Consider the following 15,174-nt stretch of genomic DNA (forward strand, 5'->3'; position numbering starts at 1 on the left):
TCTGGCAAGCTGGAATCTGGAGCACCTATGTAATTTTCTACCGAGTTTTGCTCCAAGCTCCACCAACTTCGGACCATTCCGCGAAGCTCGAGACAAAGCACCTGTCGGTCAGACTCCCCCTACGTCGTGCTCGACCAAAGCAGTATGGCCGTGGGCGGTACTGTCCAATCGCTGGATTTTACCTCCCAAGATAAGGACTACCCGGTACCACAGCTTAATCTTGGATGGGTCAGCATCGACGCTTCGTACAACTGGGCCAAAGGGCAAACATCTCCTCTCAGCGTCAAGGCCTCCTTTCTCGCCGAGCTCAGGTCGTCCAAGAACGCTACACACAAGGAGCCTGCCGCGCTCGTGGGCGCCATGGCTAGGATAGTGGCAAGTGGACTTTGAGCGCTGACCTGGAAGGACTATATCTCTCCTCCCTCTACAACTTCTTTTTCCAGAAGCCATCGAACGCCGACCCCGATGCAACTGGAGAAGCAGATTACGTTCTTCCGCTCATCGAGGCCATCAAGATTGAAAGCATGAAGCTCACCTACGTCTATGGTAAGACGCCTGCTTCGGGAGACCAAGTTGTTGGCAGCTCATTCACCTTTGACGGAATTTTGAATGTCTCTGATTTGCAGCCCAAACTTCATTTCTCGCATGAGAAGAAGGCCTTTGAGTTCCGAGCAATGTTGCATGCCGGATCGACGACAACCGTTGGGAAGATCATCGAAGATCTCGTCGGAGATGGCATCGACGTCCCAGAGTTCTTGTACGACGCCAAACTAGATCCAGCAAAAGACCATTCCACTTTGTGGCCAAGCTCACGGTGAATTTCCCCAGAGATGTCCAAATCACGTTGACCTTCGCCCAGTGGCATGGTAGCAACTGGTCTGCTTCAGAACCGTCCAAGAAGCTGATCAAGACCGCTCTGACCGGCATCCCCCATGTGTCCATCCCTCTTGTTGGCGATATCACGCAGCCATTTGACGAGATGTACTTCATGCATGTGATCGACGGTACCAAGAAGAAGTCACCCCAGCAACTTCCCGGCATAACTCGCAAGGAGAAGGATGATCTCAACCTGGATGAAGCATTCAAGGCTCATCCTCTCGTTGTCAAGGACAAATCCAAGGATACCAGCGATGATGTAGTGGTCATCACTGCAGGCGTGCACCTCGCGATTGTCATCAAGAACGAGAGAGGCGAGAGAGTCTGTATCCTCGACTACAACTACAAGAAGCAAAAGACTGTCGGAGATGGAAAGGAGAACACCAAAAAGCGAACCATCCCGGCGGGGGGAAAAAGCAAGGAACCTGCAAAGAAGGACTCGGACGGCAGCGCGGCCTCGGCGCCTCTGAAGAAGAAGATGAGCGGCCTATCCATCAGCGATATCGGTCTCAAATACGAGAACAAGATTTTCAGCATCTCTTTTACCGCCACCATGGAACTCGGCCCCGTGGGCTTCAGCCTCATCGGGTTCGCTCTTAACATGGAGCTAACAAGCCTCAACCTGAGCGATATCAGGATGCTGCCTCCTAGCCTGGAAGGCTTCTCAGTCGTTTTCGAGCGCAAGCCCCTTTCCATTGCCGGCATCATCCGCCATGGAAAGACTCCCGAACTTGAGTACTACGCCGGTGGACTCATCGTCGGATGGACGCCCTACCAACTCGAGGCAGCAGGCTTCTATGGCAAAGTCAAGCCCGAGGGACGAGACCCATTCGTCTCCGTCTTCGTTTTTGCAAAGCTTGCGGGACCGCTTGTCTCGCTTGAATTCGCAGAGATCTCTGGCGTGACGCGAGGGTTTGGATACAGTTCCAGCGTCCGCGTGCCCACAGCCGATCAGATTACCTCGTTTCCCTTCATTGATCAGCATGCCACGGATAATGCCGGCGATGCACTGCAAGCGCTCCAGAAGCTGACCAGCGCGGGACAGGATGCGTGGTTCCAGCCTGTGCCGGATACGTATTGGGCAGCAGCGGGCATGAAGATTGATGCCTTCCAGATGATCGCGCTCGACGCTGTTGTCGTTGTACAGTTCGGCACTTCTATTAAGCTGGGCATATTTGGTGTTGCATTAGTCGATGTTCCTAGCAGCCTGTCAGACTTCAAGTTTGCCCATGTTGAGCTCGGCATCGCTGCTGTCGTCGATTTCGACATTGGTATCATGAAAGTGGAGGCGCAGCTCTCCCCCAAATCCTACAGCCTTCATCCAAGCTGTAAGTTGACGAGTGGCTTTGCCCTTTGGTACTGGTTTGACGCCCCCCACACTGATCAGGCCAATGTGGGCAACTTTGTCTTCTCCCTTGGGGGTTATCACCAGGCTTTCAAAGTTCCAGTCGGATGGCCTGTCCCAGATCGCCTCAAAATCAGCTGGGGTCTGGGCAACAACCTGTCCATCTCGGGAAAAGCCTTCTTTGCCATCACACCCAAAGTTTGCATGCGAGGCGGCAGACTTCGAGCTTCCTACTCCGCCGGGCCCATAGCAGCTTGGTTCGACGCTTTTGCCAATTTCCTGATCCAATACCAGCCTTTCCACTTTGCATCAGAAGCAGGCATTTGCATCGGCGCAAGCTTCAACCTGGACATCAGGTTCATTCACATCCACATCTCGGTCGAAGTGTCTGCAGATCTATACCTCTGGGGCCCCCCCTTGGCGGGCATCGTCTCTGTCAACATCAAAGTAGCCAGATTCAACATCCACTTCGGCGATGACAACAACGGCCCCGGTGCACTGCAGCTCGGCCAGTTCTTTGATCTTGTCTGGCAGGCTTCTAGCAAGAAGAAGGCAGCAACCACCACCACCCCCATGGCGGTCGCAACACCCATCATTCCAATCATGGAACCGGATCAAGCAGCCAGGTTCAAAAGGATGTCTGACAACGTTGGACATACCTTCCTGGGGCGGTTCGGCCTCATGAACGATACCTCTGATCCCAAGCGCGAGCAGAACGCGGAGTGGGTAGTGAGGGGCGGCACATTCAGCTTTTCCATCGGTTGCAAGATGATGGTTGACGATGTGAAGCTTGTAGGCAACAACAAAGAAGACATCAACTCCAAGGCCTCCGGAGCAGGCAGCATATACGCCAAACCGATGAAGACCGATTCCTCCCTTGCCTCGCACATGACTGTGCGGATCACCCAGACCCAGGGGAAGCAGGTATGGGGAATGATTCAGGAGTACAAGACTGTTCCTACTGGTTTGTGGCAAAAGTGTAAGTGCTCCTCTCTGTCCTGCCTATTTCGACTGCTAATTATTCTGCAGACGACTCATCAAAAGACCCCTTGAACGGAAAGGGAAATAACAATATTGACGACTATCTCAACGACAAAGACGGAGGGATGAAGCTAATGAGCGGCATCTTGTTTTCTGCTCCTCCACCCAAGATGTCGGATGATAAGCTCAAGGTGTTTGACATCATCGACTCGACGCTCATGGAGATTGAGTCTGATAGGCAGTTCCCTCTTCCAACAGACTGCCATAAAGACTGGGATCCTCACCCGCCAAGGAATGAGGAGGACGATGATGAGTGGACGGTTGTGCAGAAGAGGTGGAAGACACCTCTGTGGAACACGGATAATGAGCCTAAGCACAGTGCTGTTTCCCTTGCAGTCGATTCGAACCCAGAGGCTGCTGCTCAGCCGATTGTTCAAGAGGAACCCAAGACGCGAGACGTAGAGACTGATTTTGTTTCTGCTTTTGTCAATGCTTTTAATTGGGATGCTGGCTTGAAGTTACCTAGCCTGGCCAAGATGCCTCGGAAGCTGGAAAAGAGGTTTGGAGATTTGTTTGTCGTTCCACCGATGATGACTGCTTAGTTGAAGGGCAGTGTAGGGTCGAGAGAGGGGGGAGGGAGAGAAGGAGAAGGACACTTTTACATTGTAGCAGAGCTCACCTACTCCGCAAATGAGGCCAGTTCCTGGGATCACATTGGGTAACGGCCCTAGTATGTCTTGAAGTGTACGGTAAAGTAGCCGCTGAGGAGGCTCAACATTGGCCGAAAATCAGCTGACCTGAAAAGTCTGGCTTCTGTTATATATCTAACACGTATACATATACAGATTACTCCTTCTTAATCCACAGTACCCTCGGGCAACACCGAAATATAATCAATCGGCGCCGGCTCCAACCCATCCGGCCTCCCCACAACCTTTAGCTCACTCCCCTTCTTAACCCTCACCCCCCTAAACGTCTTCCTCGCGGCCGTCTGCCCATCAATATATGGCGACGGCGCCCGTCCAAGCTCATACTCCAAATCCCCCTTCCACTTCCCCACCAACTTTCTATCCACAAACAGCTCCCAGGTCGAATTCCCCAACGCCATATCATAGTAATTAACCGCAAGGTCATACTTCCCGCTCGGAACCTTGAGCTTCGTCGTGGCAGTGCCAACAGTGCTGTTCGTCTCGGTAACGACACAGTGATACCCGCTTGCTGCCTCAAAGGGAGAGACTCTATACGACTTATACCCCTTGAGCTCCATCTCCTCAGCTTCAATCCTGTACTTGTGGTTGCCCACACGACCGAGTTCATCAGGGATACCGCTCTTGTTGAAGTAAAACTGGTTCACACTGTCACGCCAGACGAGCGAATGGCCAGCCTGGTAGATGAGCCGGAACAAAACGTGCTCGTAGCGCTCTTTGTCAATCCGGCCCTTGAGCTTCTCCCAAAGGGTGACGAATGTCTGCGCCGTGGCGCTGCCCTTGTAGTGGGCGTCGTAAAAGTGTTGAATGACTGTCTTGCCCGACTTGAGCTTTTGGGTGTACGGGACGTGGTGGAACCACAACAGAAGGTTGTCGGGGGTGGTCTCAATGTTCTCGTACATGGCCGCGATTTCAGGGGGGTACTGGCCGGCGAAACCGGTGCCGTTCCATACTGTGCGGTCCATGCCGATGGTGTCATCGTCGGCGCGAGTCCATTGACCCCAGGGGTTTCCGTCTTGGGAGCCGGGGTTGGGACCGTAGTGGCCGAGGAGGATGTCGGTTAGAGTTTGGATGCCGAGGTTGCCGGAGTAATCCTCGTAGGCGGGCCAGGACTCCATCGAGATCTTGGTGATGACGTCGTGGACGAGCTTGTCGTGGCCGAAGGTGAGGGTGGTCCACTCCTTGAGGATGCCGGTGGAGGTTTGCTCCGGGTCCCAGGCGAGCTTGCCGTAGGCGTAGAGGTTGGACATGGCCAGGTGGGAGCCGAGCCAGGTGGTATTGGTGCCGACGTTGACGACACCAGCGTACCCGGTGAGCTTCTGGCCGAAGCGCTTGCCAGACACGATGGACTTCAGGGTCGAGGGCTTGCTGTCGACGCGGAGGTCAAAGTCGAGGAGTTCCTTCCACATGGGAGCGAGGTAGACGACGTCTGTGAAGAGAACTGTTAGGAAGTGACGTGACAAGGGGACAGAATGAGATTTCACATACGGGCTTGTTGGCCAAGATATTCCTGGGTGATCTGAAGCTCAACTGTGGCACCAGTCCTGCGAAGGTGGGTGAAGAGAGGCGAAACAGGCTCGCGGACCTGGAAGTCGATAGGGCCATACTTGATCTGAATGACAACATTGTCCTCAAACTTGTCATCGAGACCGTCAAAGTAGTTGACGGCTGCGTTGGCGCGGTCAGCCTTCCAGTCCAAAGTCTGGTTCAAGCTGCGGTGATCGTAGACGAAAGCGCGGAAAAGGATGATACCGCCGTGGGGCCGGAGAGTGCGCGCAAACAGGTTGGCGCCATCAGCCAGGGTGCGGTTGTATGTCATGGGACCGGGCTGGCCTTCCGAGTTGGCCTTGACGAGGTAACCCGCCATGTCGGGAATGCGCTTGTAGAGGTTGTCGGCGATGCCCTGCCACCAGTTGACGACAGTCTTGTCAAGGGGGTCGAAGGTATCAAGCCCACCGAGAAGCTGAGGAGCGGCGAAGTTGAGCGAGACACCAAGCTGGACACCGTAGGGGCGGAAGACGTCGGCGATGCGAGCGAGACCGTCCATGTTCTCGGGGGTGAGGATCGAAGCATTGGCATTGACATTGTTGGCGACGACGGCGTTGATACCAATGGAAGCCAACAGCCGGGCGTACTGACCGGCGCGGGTGAGGTCCTCGCGAATGTGTCCGTCCCAGAAGAAGATGGAGTCACCGCCATAACCACGCTCGACGCTGCCATGAGTGCCACCATCTTGCATGTTGTCCCATTGGTTCACCCATCGGACTGGCGCATCGGGGTTGGAGGTGAGGGTAAAGTCGGACACATTGCCCTGGGCGATGACGGAGAGGTAGTGGAAGGCACCGTAGAGGGCACCGCGCTCGTTTTGACCGAGGATCAGGACGTTGCCCTTGGAGATCTTGAGGTAGAAGCCATCCTCGACGAGGTCAGGCAGACCCTTGGCAGCAGAAGGGTTCTTGTCGACGTATGCGCTGACGGTGCCAACGGTGGCAGTGGTACCCTTGGGCTTTGATTTTGCAACAGTCAACTTCTTGCCAAAAAGACCGCCGATGCCGTCCACCAGCTCCTGTCCAGCGGTATGGACGGGATATCCCTTGGTGGCGTTGAGAGTGACGACGGCGGAAGGCAGTTTGCCGAGATGGCGGGAGGCACTCGGGACGCGAGCATATCGTAGCCAGGCAGCGAGACCGTCTTCGGCGACGGCAAGGCCGACGACCGCGAGCCACAACAAACTCCGCATCTTGAAGGATTGGGCGGTGCTGACTGAGGGTGCGTCAAGTCATGTTTACACTGACGACGGCACCTACATTTTAACTTCTGATGCTCGCCCGGCCGTCGTAGCAATGGATCGTCGAAAGTAGCACCGGCCCTGGATGCAATTCTCCAACTCAATTTATCCAGACATCCACTTGCTTGGGTCGTCCCCCATCTTCCCCATCTCCCCCTCTTGCCAAGATGCAACGTCCTCCAGGGGTCAGATTCCACCACTCACGGGCCGTCATTGGTCTCTTTGTAGCCATAAACCCTAGCATATCCACTTTGCCCAACGGCTCGTCCCCGCGATACGACCAAATCTAGACCAATCCGGCCGTTATGATTCCTGGTGCTATTCAGCCTGTTGTTGGCGAGTTGAACATTGCCGGCTCGGCAGCGTGATGGGCTTGCCCCAGTCGCGTAACATCATCAGGTCGGATGGAGCCCTCGTGCCGAAGTCACCAGCTGGGCAATATCGCCAGGCCCTGCACGCACGTGTGGTGTGCCCTCCCGCCACCCATCCTTCGGGTGGGAGGCAGGTACAGATGCAGGTTGAACCTCAGATGGTTACTTTCCTCGTGGTATTTTTGGGCCAGATGCTTCCCGACGCCATGAGGTTTGCCGGGTCGCTTGCTACGCGGGGCCTGGTGTGCTGACAAAGTCCGGAATCATCGGCGCGGTTCCCATTGCGTCGTGCGAGCGGTCAATGACCTCGGGTAGGTGGAGATGAAGCTGGAGACCATCGTGGAGCATCGGGCTTGACGTCATCTTCGGGTCTTGAGAAAGCTGGAGGGCATGGTGAACGGCCAATACTTTCGTCTCTGTCGTGGAATAAGCATTGAAAGGTGACTGTAACAAGTGTATCCTACCGTTTCAGAGGATCCTGTCGCAAGAATATTGCCCGAGATTTCGGTATGTTGAGTTGAAGTGTTGGAGGTGATGGCCCTGATGGGTGCCTGGTGGAAGTGGGGGAATGGTTGGTTGTCACCTGGAAGGTGGGGTCCCGGACAACACTTACCGATAATAATATCGATGTATTGAACCATATTGGAATCTGATACTGGACTTCATGGCATGTGTCCATGGGGGACACAAAAGAATGACAAGTTCTACTAACGGGGCCAATCTCCCTTAGTTGTTGAATCCCCGTCTTGGGGAGAAACATAAATGTGGGTTTTGGGTCAATACTTCGTAGATGAGCATGAGGTGATTGTACGGGGACAGGTGGAAGCAGCGAACGGAAGAGAGTGAAGAGTGTTTGGAACTGTTTGTATTGGTGTAAGCCAAGAGAGAAAATCAGAGGACCCAAACTGAGAAGCCTTGGTGTCCCCGAGACCATTCTTCACGGACTTCCTGATTAACTGTTGATCTCTGTGCAGGCAACCTGTAGGTACCTCCAAAGCCCTAGTGTTTCTTGTCTTGTTTCCCGCCACCCCCTCCCTTCCTGCTGTTGCCCGTAGCATTGCTAGAGGTGTTCTTGCTACTTTCTCCGGACTTTCCACTGTCCTTCTTGGACGACTGCTGCTTGGTTTTTGCTTTGTCTTTGCTGATGGCTGGCTCAAGAACCATGACTGTAAGTATGTCTGACATGGCTGATAGGAGGTATAGGGTTCCTTGATGAATTGATGCGCTTTGTATGATGTGATTTGTGAGATGCAGGTTTTGGATCTTGTAACGCAGTGATGTTGAGTTTGGTGTGGGAAAGCTACACAGAAAGCTACCTACTTGAATAGGTATAGTAGGTTTATATAGGTAGATAGGTAGATACTAGAATAGCCCTCAGGGTCTCAGGTTTCGCGTAACCGCAATTATGATATCTGTCCTGCTCCTAGGTATCGTGATCTCTCACCTGCCTCGCTGCGTGGCGTATTGTTGGCAAAGTGATACTCACCTGGTGCTAACGAAGAGCAAAGTTCAGTTGGGAGTCGTCTTCTGGCGCCATTGATGCCGCGGGTGATATCACTCAAAGGCTCCACTCTGCCATCAGGTCTTGGGAAATTACCTCGCGACAACGGCATGTTTCAAGGTTCTACACGTGATCTGGATGAAAGACGGGATGGCAGCGATCTTCTTCTCAAGAAGCCGTTTCAAATAGCCTTCAGGACTACGAGAGTTAACAGTCATTCGTCGAGGACGCAAGAGATCCATAGCTTGCGATCCCAAGATGCTCGCAAATATCCATCGTATAGATGTAGGCGGGCTAGTCAGGCTCCTTGTTATACAGACTTACACACTTTCTATCTTGGTCTCTCACGGTCCAACATCCCGCGCAATATTATCTACCTTCAAGAACTTGTATCTGAGGAGTCCAACAGAACAGAATCCAACTCGCAGACCCAAACAAGATCCCACAGGCCAATTCTAAACCGAAAATCTGCCTCCACGTCATAATTACAAAAACAATGTTATCCCTTTAAAAAAAGAAGGGGGGGGAGGGGTCATGGACTGGGGACCCAAGGATGAAACTTCTTCAAGAGCTCCAGTGTCAGGGAGCAGAGATCGCCGTGACCAAGGGACAGGTGACAAACAAAGAGCAAAGGGAGAATGACCCAGAACATGAGGGGGAGCACACAAACGGGAAGTCGATCCAAAATGCCAGTTGCAGGTAGACGGTGGTTGCCTATTGTTAAGACCTTTGGTCTGGTGGATAGGGGCCTTTGAATACAACCCCGACGCTCGCCACCTGGTTTTTAGACGTCTTTCTTACACTGTAAATGAATCTCGAGTGGAATTTCAGTGCTCTGTGCTCTGGTCAATAGTGTGAATTAGCTACGTTCTTGTCTTTGCACCACCCAAGTGACCGAGCTGGAAAACAAAATGGTAGGATGAAAGCATTCCTCTCGACAGCCCGAACAGCTTCTGGGGTCACACAAATTTTGCTCACACGCCACGTGTACATCCATCATGTGGCATGCCCCACGCTGAATCGACCTTGGACTTGACGCCTTATTGGGCATCTTGCCGTCAACCACCAACTAGCGCCGAATGACTACCATGACACGAGATAGTTTTTCCGACTCTCAAATTTCTTCAGAATATAAGGCGACCACCATAACAACAACAAATCGTCGATGGTTGAAGATATCCAGAATCGCTACCTGAACATATCAACCTGAGGTACCAACGTGCTCAAGACTACCTACCTACCTTATCGTATATATATTTTGATCTCTAACACTGAACACCGCTTGAAAGCGACTGCAGCCTTATGTCGCTTCACATGTTCAAGCCTTCATCCACAACCTTTGATCACCGCCGAGCACCTTTCTTCGCTGCCCCTGTCATTCAGAGCCATACACAATGTCCTCCATGATCCTACCCGAAGAGGAGGAAAGGCTTCGCCGCATAGCCCGCATCGCAGAACAAAGCGCAACCGCCGAGCGCAAACGGTACGAGGAGGCCAAGGCGCAGAGGGAGAAGGAAGAGAGAGAGAGACAGGAAAGAGAACGGGCTGCCCAGGAGAGTAAATAGGGGTGTAGATATGGTTGGAAAGTCCCAGATGGTGAGTGCTTCTCACACGCAGTTATGAACGTATCTTGACAGTTGGCGAGCGTCAGCTAACAACATTTTCAGGAGAAGAGTCGGCTTCACTGTCGGGCATGTGTGCCCGAGACAATCAGTTCTCCCTGCTGCTGCCAGGTGCTCTTCAGTCTCACTTGGGGCAACAAATCATGGATCCCCAATAACTACCTACTTAAAATCGCTGATACGGTGAACTGGAGAGGCCGGAAACGCCTCCTTCTAATGGGTCCAAGTGCATGTGTGTTGGTGCCCAACACCTCAGCGACCACAGCTGGAGCCTGCTAATTTGCAGACTCATGGGTAGCTATCAAATGCCATGGATGCTTGGCGGCTCGACACTTCTGGTCTGCTTCTATTTCCTTCGTGCCATTTCGCCTTAGCAATGATCAAAGCTAGGGTAGTTGCGGTTAAGCCGTGGTGGGCAGACGTGGTGGGGATCGGGTCTCAGTGTCAATAGGCATCTTTCTCGGCCAAATTCGATCTATATAAGAGACATGATACGAGCAAGAGAACCAAGTTGGATATTCTTCCTGTCAGCTTCTCAACATTTCTGAGCCGTCGTCCAAGTTGTTTCTTAGGCCAAGCGATCTGTCAAAACATCCAAGTTTTCCCAAGACCTACTTTAACCTCCAACGATGGTGAGCCCGGGAACCTTTAGCCCTGTGGGTATGATGCACCAGCAGGGGGTCATGACAGTGAGCACACATGACAGTTGATCAGTGAATAGGGATTATGGTTAATGGCTTGCTGCAGCCGAAGCAAATCGAATCCTTAGAAAAGCGTATTCCCAACTTGAGGTTCCGAACGCACGTGTGCAGGTGAACCAAGATCACGACGGAGTTACTACATTCTACTTCAACGCCGGCGCTGGTATGGACACGAACGGTTGCATATTTCAAACCCACAGTGCCTCGACCACGGCCTCGATACTCCATATGGCGCAGACAAAGGGGGCCGAGATCCAGCAGGCAAATGTCGACGTTCTCAGCGTAAAGGCCAATGTGCGGGTGGAAACGGTGGCTGGTGTTCCAGTTCATTATGGAGCTGACGCAGGGGTGTACCTCGCCGACGCTGAAGCCGGTCCTTTTCACGGCACTCTTGGGTTAGCTGCAGACACTGCGATAGGATGCAGAGATCAGTCAGTTGGATGCAAGGCGCTGGGTTGCGGGGTGAGGGTAGGAAGGGTCTGCGAAATCTCGGCCTTGGGCAGTGGCTTTGGAATTGATTTTGGGAAGTTTAAATGGCGGGTGACCAGTCGATATGGCGGCCTCCTTGCCATGTGGTCGGTATGTCTTTTATGACAGGGCAAATATAAAATAGGCTATGAATGGTTAATGGTGAAAGTTTGAACCGACGTTGAAAAATGCTGTGGCAGCACAGGCGGGAATTGTCATCGAAGTATTCTTGTATCGGCCACGACAACTCCCAGTTGACTTACACGATAAGTATGACAGTGCTACCGGGGTTAAGAACTGCACTCACCACGATGCTAGTTGAGATACGGAGATAGTGCCAGTTGGAACCTGGTGGAGCATGGCCGGCAGAGAACCGCAAGGAATACATCTATATCTAATATACCTACGAGATTCCAAGGACGTCGAAGGCCCGGGAACGATTTTTGCTGAGTGCTGGGGCGATAGGGAGTCTGGTGGGCGGTGAACTCGCTGTGCTGTATTTATTGCTCTGGGGGTTGTACGACCGGAAGACTTTGTGGAAAGGAAAGCTCCGGAGGACAGCGTAGGAAGGTTTGAGGGGGTCGATGGTGCGGACGGCTGCCAGGTACAATTTACGAGTTGGATGGTAGAGGGAATAGACTTTCTTGGTGATGGAAGGTTAATAAGAACCCGAACCCTTATCTTCCAAACATGCATGTGGCGGATAACTGTGCCAAGAGCGTTGCCGGCCGGCGGTGATGTGCCTGCCGCCAAGTGGGGCGCAAAACACCTTGATGATTGATTGACTCTGGCTGACCGGGGACCAAAAAAAACATCGAAGACCGTTTCTTCCCCTCGGTTGGATCCGCCAATTCTGCGTATGCATTTTTCACGTCGCCCATGTTACCAGTCCGCCATGTTGCACAGGCAACTTTTCTGCGCTCCCTCTCCACCAGGCGCTTGATCGGTACCATCGCCGTGGGCCATCATCGCATTCGCCTCCCATTGCCCCTCCAAGTTCGACATTATGCGCGCTTCACCGAAGATGTCTCGCTCGAACATGTACCACTCGAACATGCACCGCTCGAACATGCACCGCTCGAACATGTCGCCGCCGAACTCATGCCCAAAGCACAAAAACAGAACATACCCACGAAAGACAAACCGTGTCGTTTTGCTTGCCCCGTTCCTACCTGCGAATATGCGACAAAAGGGTTCACCAGGAGGCCCAACCTCAGAAGACACATCGAGCGAGTGCACCAGAACGAAAGGGCATTTCCCCTTAAGGACTTGCTCGCGGATATAGACGACAACCCAAGATTAGTGTATCCAGACCTCGAAGCGTTGAAAAGCGAAAAGCTTTCAAAACAGCGTTCCGGCCGCAAGAAGGTTGTTGAACCGGAAGCGCAACCTCTTCCCGAGACAGATGCCGAACCATCACCCAAAGCAGCGCCCTTGCCAAAGGAGGATTCCACCACTGCATCAACTCTTGGAAAGCTCCTCGGCGCCTTGGACAACGAAACGCCCATCAAGCGGCGGGGCAGGCCCAAAAAAGTCCGCGACGCCGAACCGTCCCCCGAAGCTGAGCAAGAGTCACAGCCCGCTACCTCGGAAGAACAACCAAAACCAGCCCGCAGACGCGGCGGCCGCCCAGCTGGATCAAAAAACAAACCCAAAGACCCCGCGAAACCCCCCAAAGAAAAAAGAGCATACGTCAGACGCTCCGTCAGATATGATCATCCCCAACCGGAAGTCACTTTCAAGGCTGACTGCGTCAACACGACATACCTCTACGATGCGCTCCTTGACACGGGGATGTGGGGTCGGCGCAACACCGCGGCCGCGAAGCAGAGGAGGCTAGAAATGAGGAAACACGCTGACGTGAAGAGGGTGAATATCCTCTCGGAAAAGCTCTGCGATGATGTGTTGGGGTATATGAAGCCTGGTCTGCTCGAGAGGCATAAGGGGTGTGACATTATTGACATCAACCCTGGGGCGGGTTTGTGGAGCAGAAAGCTGAATGATTTGCTGCAGCCTAGAAAGCATGTGCTCGTGGAGGAGGACTACAAGGTTTACGAACCGTTTCTGAAGCCGTTGGTAGAGAGGGAAGGGGTCGAGGTGTTGGAGGTTGCGTGGGCGCTTTGGGCATCGTTGTTTGATGCGCTGGAGGAGAAGGGTGCGTTGGCGGCGCACCCGGTGCGGAACTATCAGCCTGATGAGACGCCGGAGAGGAACGACTCGTTGCTTGTGGTGATGAACATGATGACTCTCGACAAGAAGAGGGTGGGGGGGAGGAGGATGGGGAGCATGACGGCCATGATTTTGTATCAGTTGATCAATTCGGTGAGGCTGCAGGGGTTGTTTCAGAAGTATGGGTTGGTGAGGATGCTGATTTGGGTGGATGAACATGAGAAGGCGCAGTATTTACCCAAGACGATCCAGAGGAGGAAGGCGGGGGCCATACAGGCTGAGCTCTCGCTAGATTGGGTCACCGAGGTGGCGGGAGTCGAACACCCGAATGGTGGCAAGAACTATATCTACAGGAGGGACAAGCACATCGACATGGAGGGTATGGGCCAGGTTCTGGAGAGGATGAGAAAGGCGGGTCTCAAGGTGCCGGAAGGGCGAGAGACGGCGCTGTTGAAGAGCTGTTTGGAGCTGGAAAAGGAGGGAAAGTCAGTTAAGGCTGGAGAGCAGAAGCCGGCGCTCGCGGCAAGATATGAGCTGGGAGAGGAAGAGTGGGAGAAATTGAAGGAGACCAAATCGAAGGCGGGCACATGGACAACGAGAGACAACGACCACCTGCACCGGAATACGTGGTTAAAGACGCAGACGGAAAAGAAGCAAGAATTCCTGTACGAGTTGTTGATTAAGCTGGACGAGCTGACGAAACTGAAGCTCCAAGTTCTGGAAGAGGAGAAGGAGGGCAAGCTGGCGAATGCTGCTCAAAAGAAGTTTGATAAACTCGAGGCCGAAATGAAGGAGCAGTGGGAAAGCATCGACCCGATCTCGAGAAGCAAGTTTTTGGTTGCGCGAGACAACTTGAGGGCTTTCAAGCAGCCGCCGGAGCTAGGACCTGTGCTCATGTGGGACCGTCGGCAGTTTGAGCCGCTGGTGGTGCAGCCGGAGGAGTTCTTGCCAGCGTGTGACGGGGCTTTGTTGGACATTCAACCCAGGGCGATGGAGCCGACCTTGCGAGCCAAATGCGAGCATGGGTCGAAGATGTTTGACCAGATGGACCTTATCATCCGGAGTCTGTATCTACAAGCCTCTGCGCCAATATCACAGGCGGTGGAGGGTCTGTGGCCTGGCTCAGGGCAGGGCGTGGCGGAAAAGATGAGGAGCCTCCGCGATCCTGCCCTGGGAGGGACGCCGGTCAAGGGCCCTATAGGTGAGCTTGACCTGAGGGCACTGAACAGGACGCAGATTGTGGAGCTTGCGGAAAGGTGGTGGCAGTGGCCGTTTAAGCCTAGCTTTCCCGAGTTGGTCGGGAGATTGGGCGAGGGGGAGGAGGAAAATGTCGATGGAGAAAATGGAGGAGGGGCTACCATGCTGGGGCACATGTTCGATTGAGGTGTTCATGTCTAAAATGTATATATACCTTGTATTTGATTTGTACACTATATATATCTACTTGACTCAAAAACATGATGACCATCATCATTGAAATTCCCGCCAAGTCAAGTTTCGGCTTAGCGGGGACCAGGGTTGTTAGGTAAGCAAACCATTGAAACAATAGGGAGCTGAAAGCCAGGGTTTATGCGGGGCGTGGTTTTTTTTGGGGCGTTCCAGAATTGCGGTTATGGGGCGTGCACTTGGCAGCCAACGGCCCAGC

The 15,174-nt window shown here is 53.2% G+C and overlaps 5 protein-coding genes across 5 annotated transcripts; 4 read left to right on the forward strand and 1 right to left on the reverse strand.

Moving 5' to 3' along the window:
* Positions 1 to 144: 144 nt before the first annotated feature.
* On the forward strand, positions 145 to 3,804 carry QC761_511180 (uncharacterized protein; the record flags this gene model as incomplete). The annotated part of the gene is given in 4 exon segments (XM_062880288.1): positions 145 to 351; positions 369 to 757; positions 781 to 3,200; positions 3,251 to 3,804. The coding sequence occupies 4 exon segments, from the start codon at positions 145 to 147 to the stop codon at positions 3,802 to 3,804; spliced, it is 3,570 nt and encodes a 1,189-aa protein (XP_062731614.1).
* Positions 3,805 to 3,865: 61 nt separating this feature from the next.
* Positions 3,866 to 7,633, reverse strand: QC761_511170 (uncharacterized protein). Its single transcript, XM_062880287.1, has 2 exons — positions 5,398 to 7,633; positions 3,866 to 5,338 (listed from the first exon to the last, which is right to left on the reverse strand). Exons 1-2 carry the CDS (start codon positions 6,647 to 6,649, stop codon positions 4,059 to 4,061), a joined length of 2,532 nt encoding a protein of 843 aa, XP_062731615.1. The 5' UTR covers positions 6,650 to 7,633; the 3' UTR covers positions 3,866 to 4,058.
* A 2,330-nt stretch (positions 7,634 to 9,963) lies between these two features.
* QC761_0086600 (uncharacterized protein) lies at positions 9,964 to 10,349 on the forward strand (the record flags this gene model as incomplete). The annotated part of the gene is made up of 2 exons (XM_062872917.1): positions 9,964 to 10,126; positions 10,237 to 10,349. The coding sequence occupies 2 exons, from the start codon at positions 9,964 to 9,966 to the stop codon at positions 10,347 to 10,349; spliced, it is 276 nt and encodes a 91-aa protein (XP_062731616.1).
* Positions 10,350 to 10,820: 471 nt separating this feature from the next.
* On the forward strand, positions 10,821 to 11,520 carry QC761_511160 (uncharacterized protein; the record flags this gene model as incomplete). Its single annotated transcript, XM_062880286.1, is given in 4 exon segments — positions 10,821 to 10,851; positions 10,913 to 10,995; positions 11,004 to 11,471; positions 11,506 to 11,520. Coding segments are annotated over 4 exon segments (597 nt in total).
* A 530-nt stretch (positions 11,521 to 12,050) lies between these two features.
* Positions 12,051 to 14,912, forward strand: QC761_511150 (uncharacterized protein; the record flags this gene model as incomplete). The annotated part of the gene is made up of 2 exons (XM_062880285.1): positions 12,051 to 12,094; positions 12,296 to 14,912. 2 exons carry the CDS (start codon positions 12,051 to 12,053, stop codon positions 14,910 to 14,912), a joined length of 2,661 nt encoding a protein of 886 aa, XP_062731618.1.
* Between the last annotated feature and the right edge of the window lie 262 nt (positions 14,913 to 15,174).

This window comes from Podospora bellae-mahoneyi, chromosome 5 (genome assembly GCF_035222275.1).
Source record: "Podospora bellae-mahoneyi strain CBS 112042 chromosome 5, whole genome shotgun sequence".
Taxonomy (NCBI): domain Eukaryota; kingdom Fungi; phylum Ascomycota; class Sordariomycetes; order Sordariales; family Podosporaceae; genus Podospora; species Podospora bellae-mahoneyi.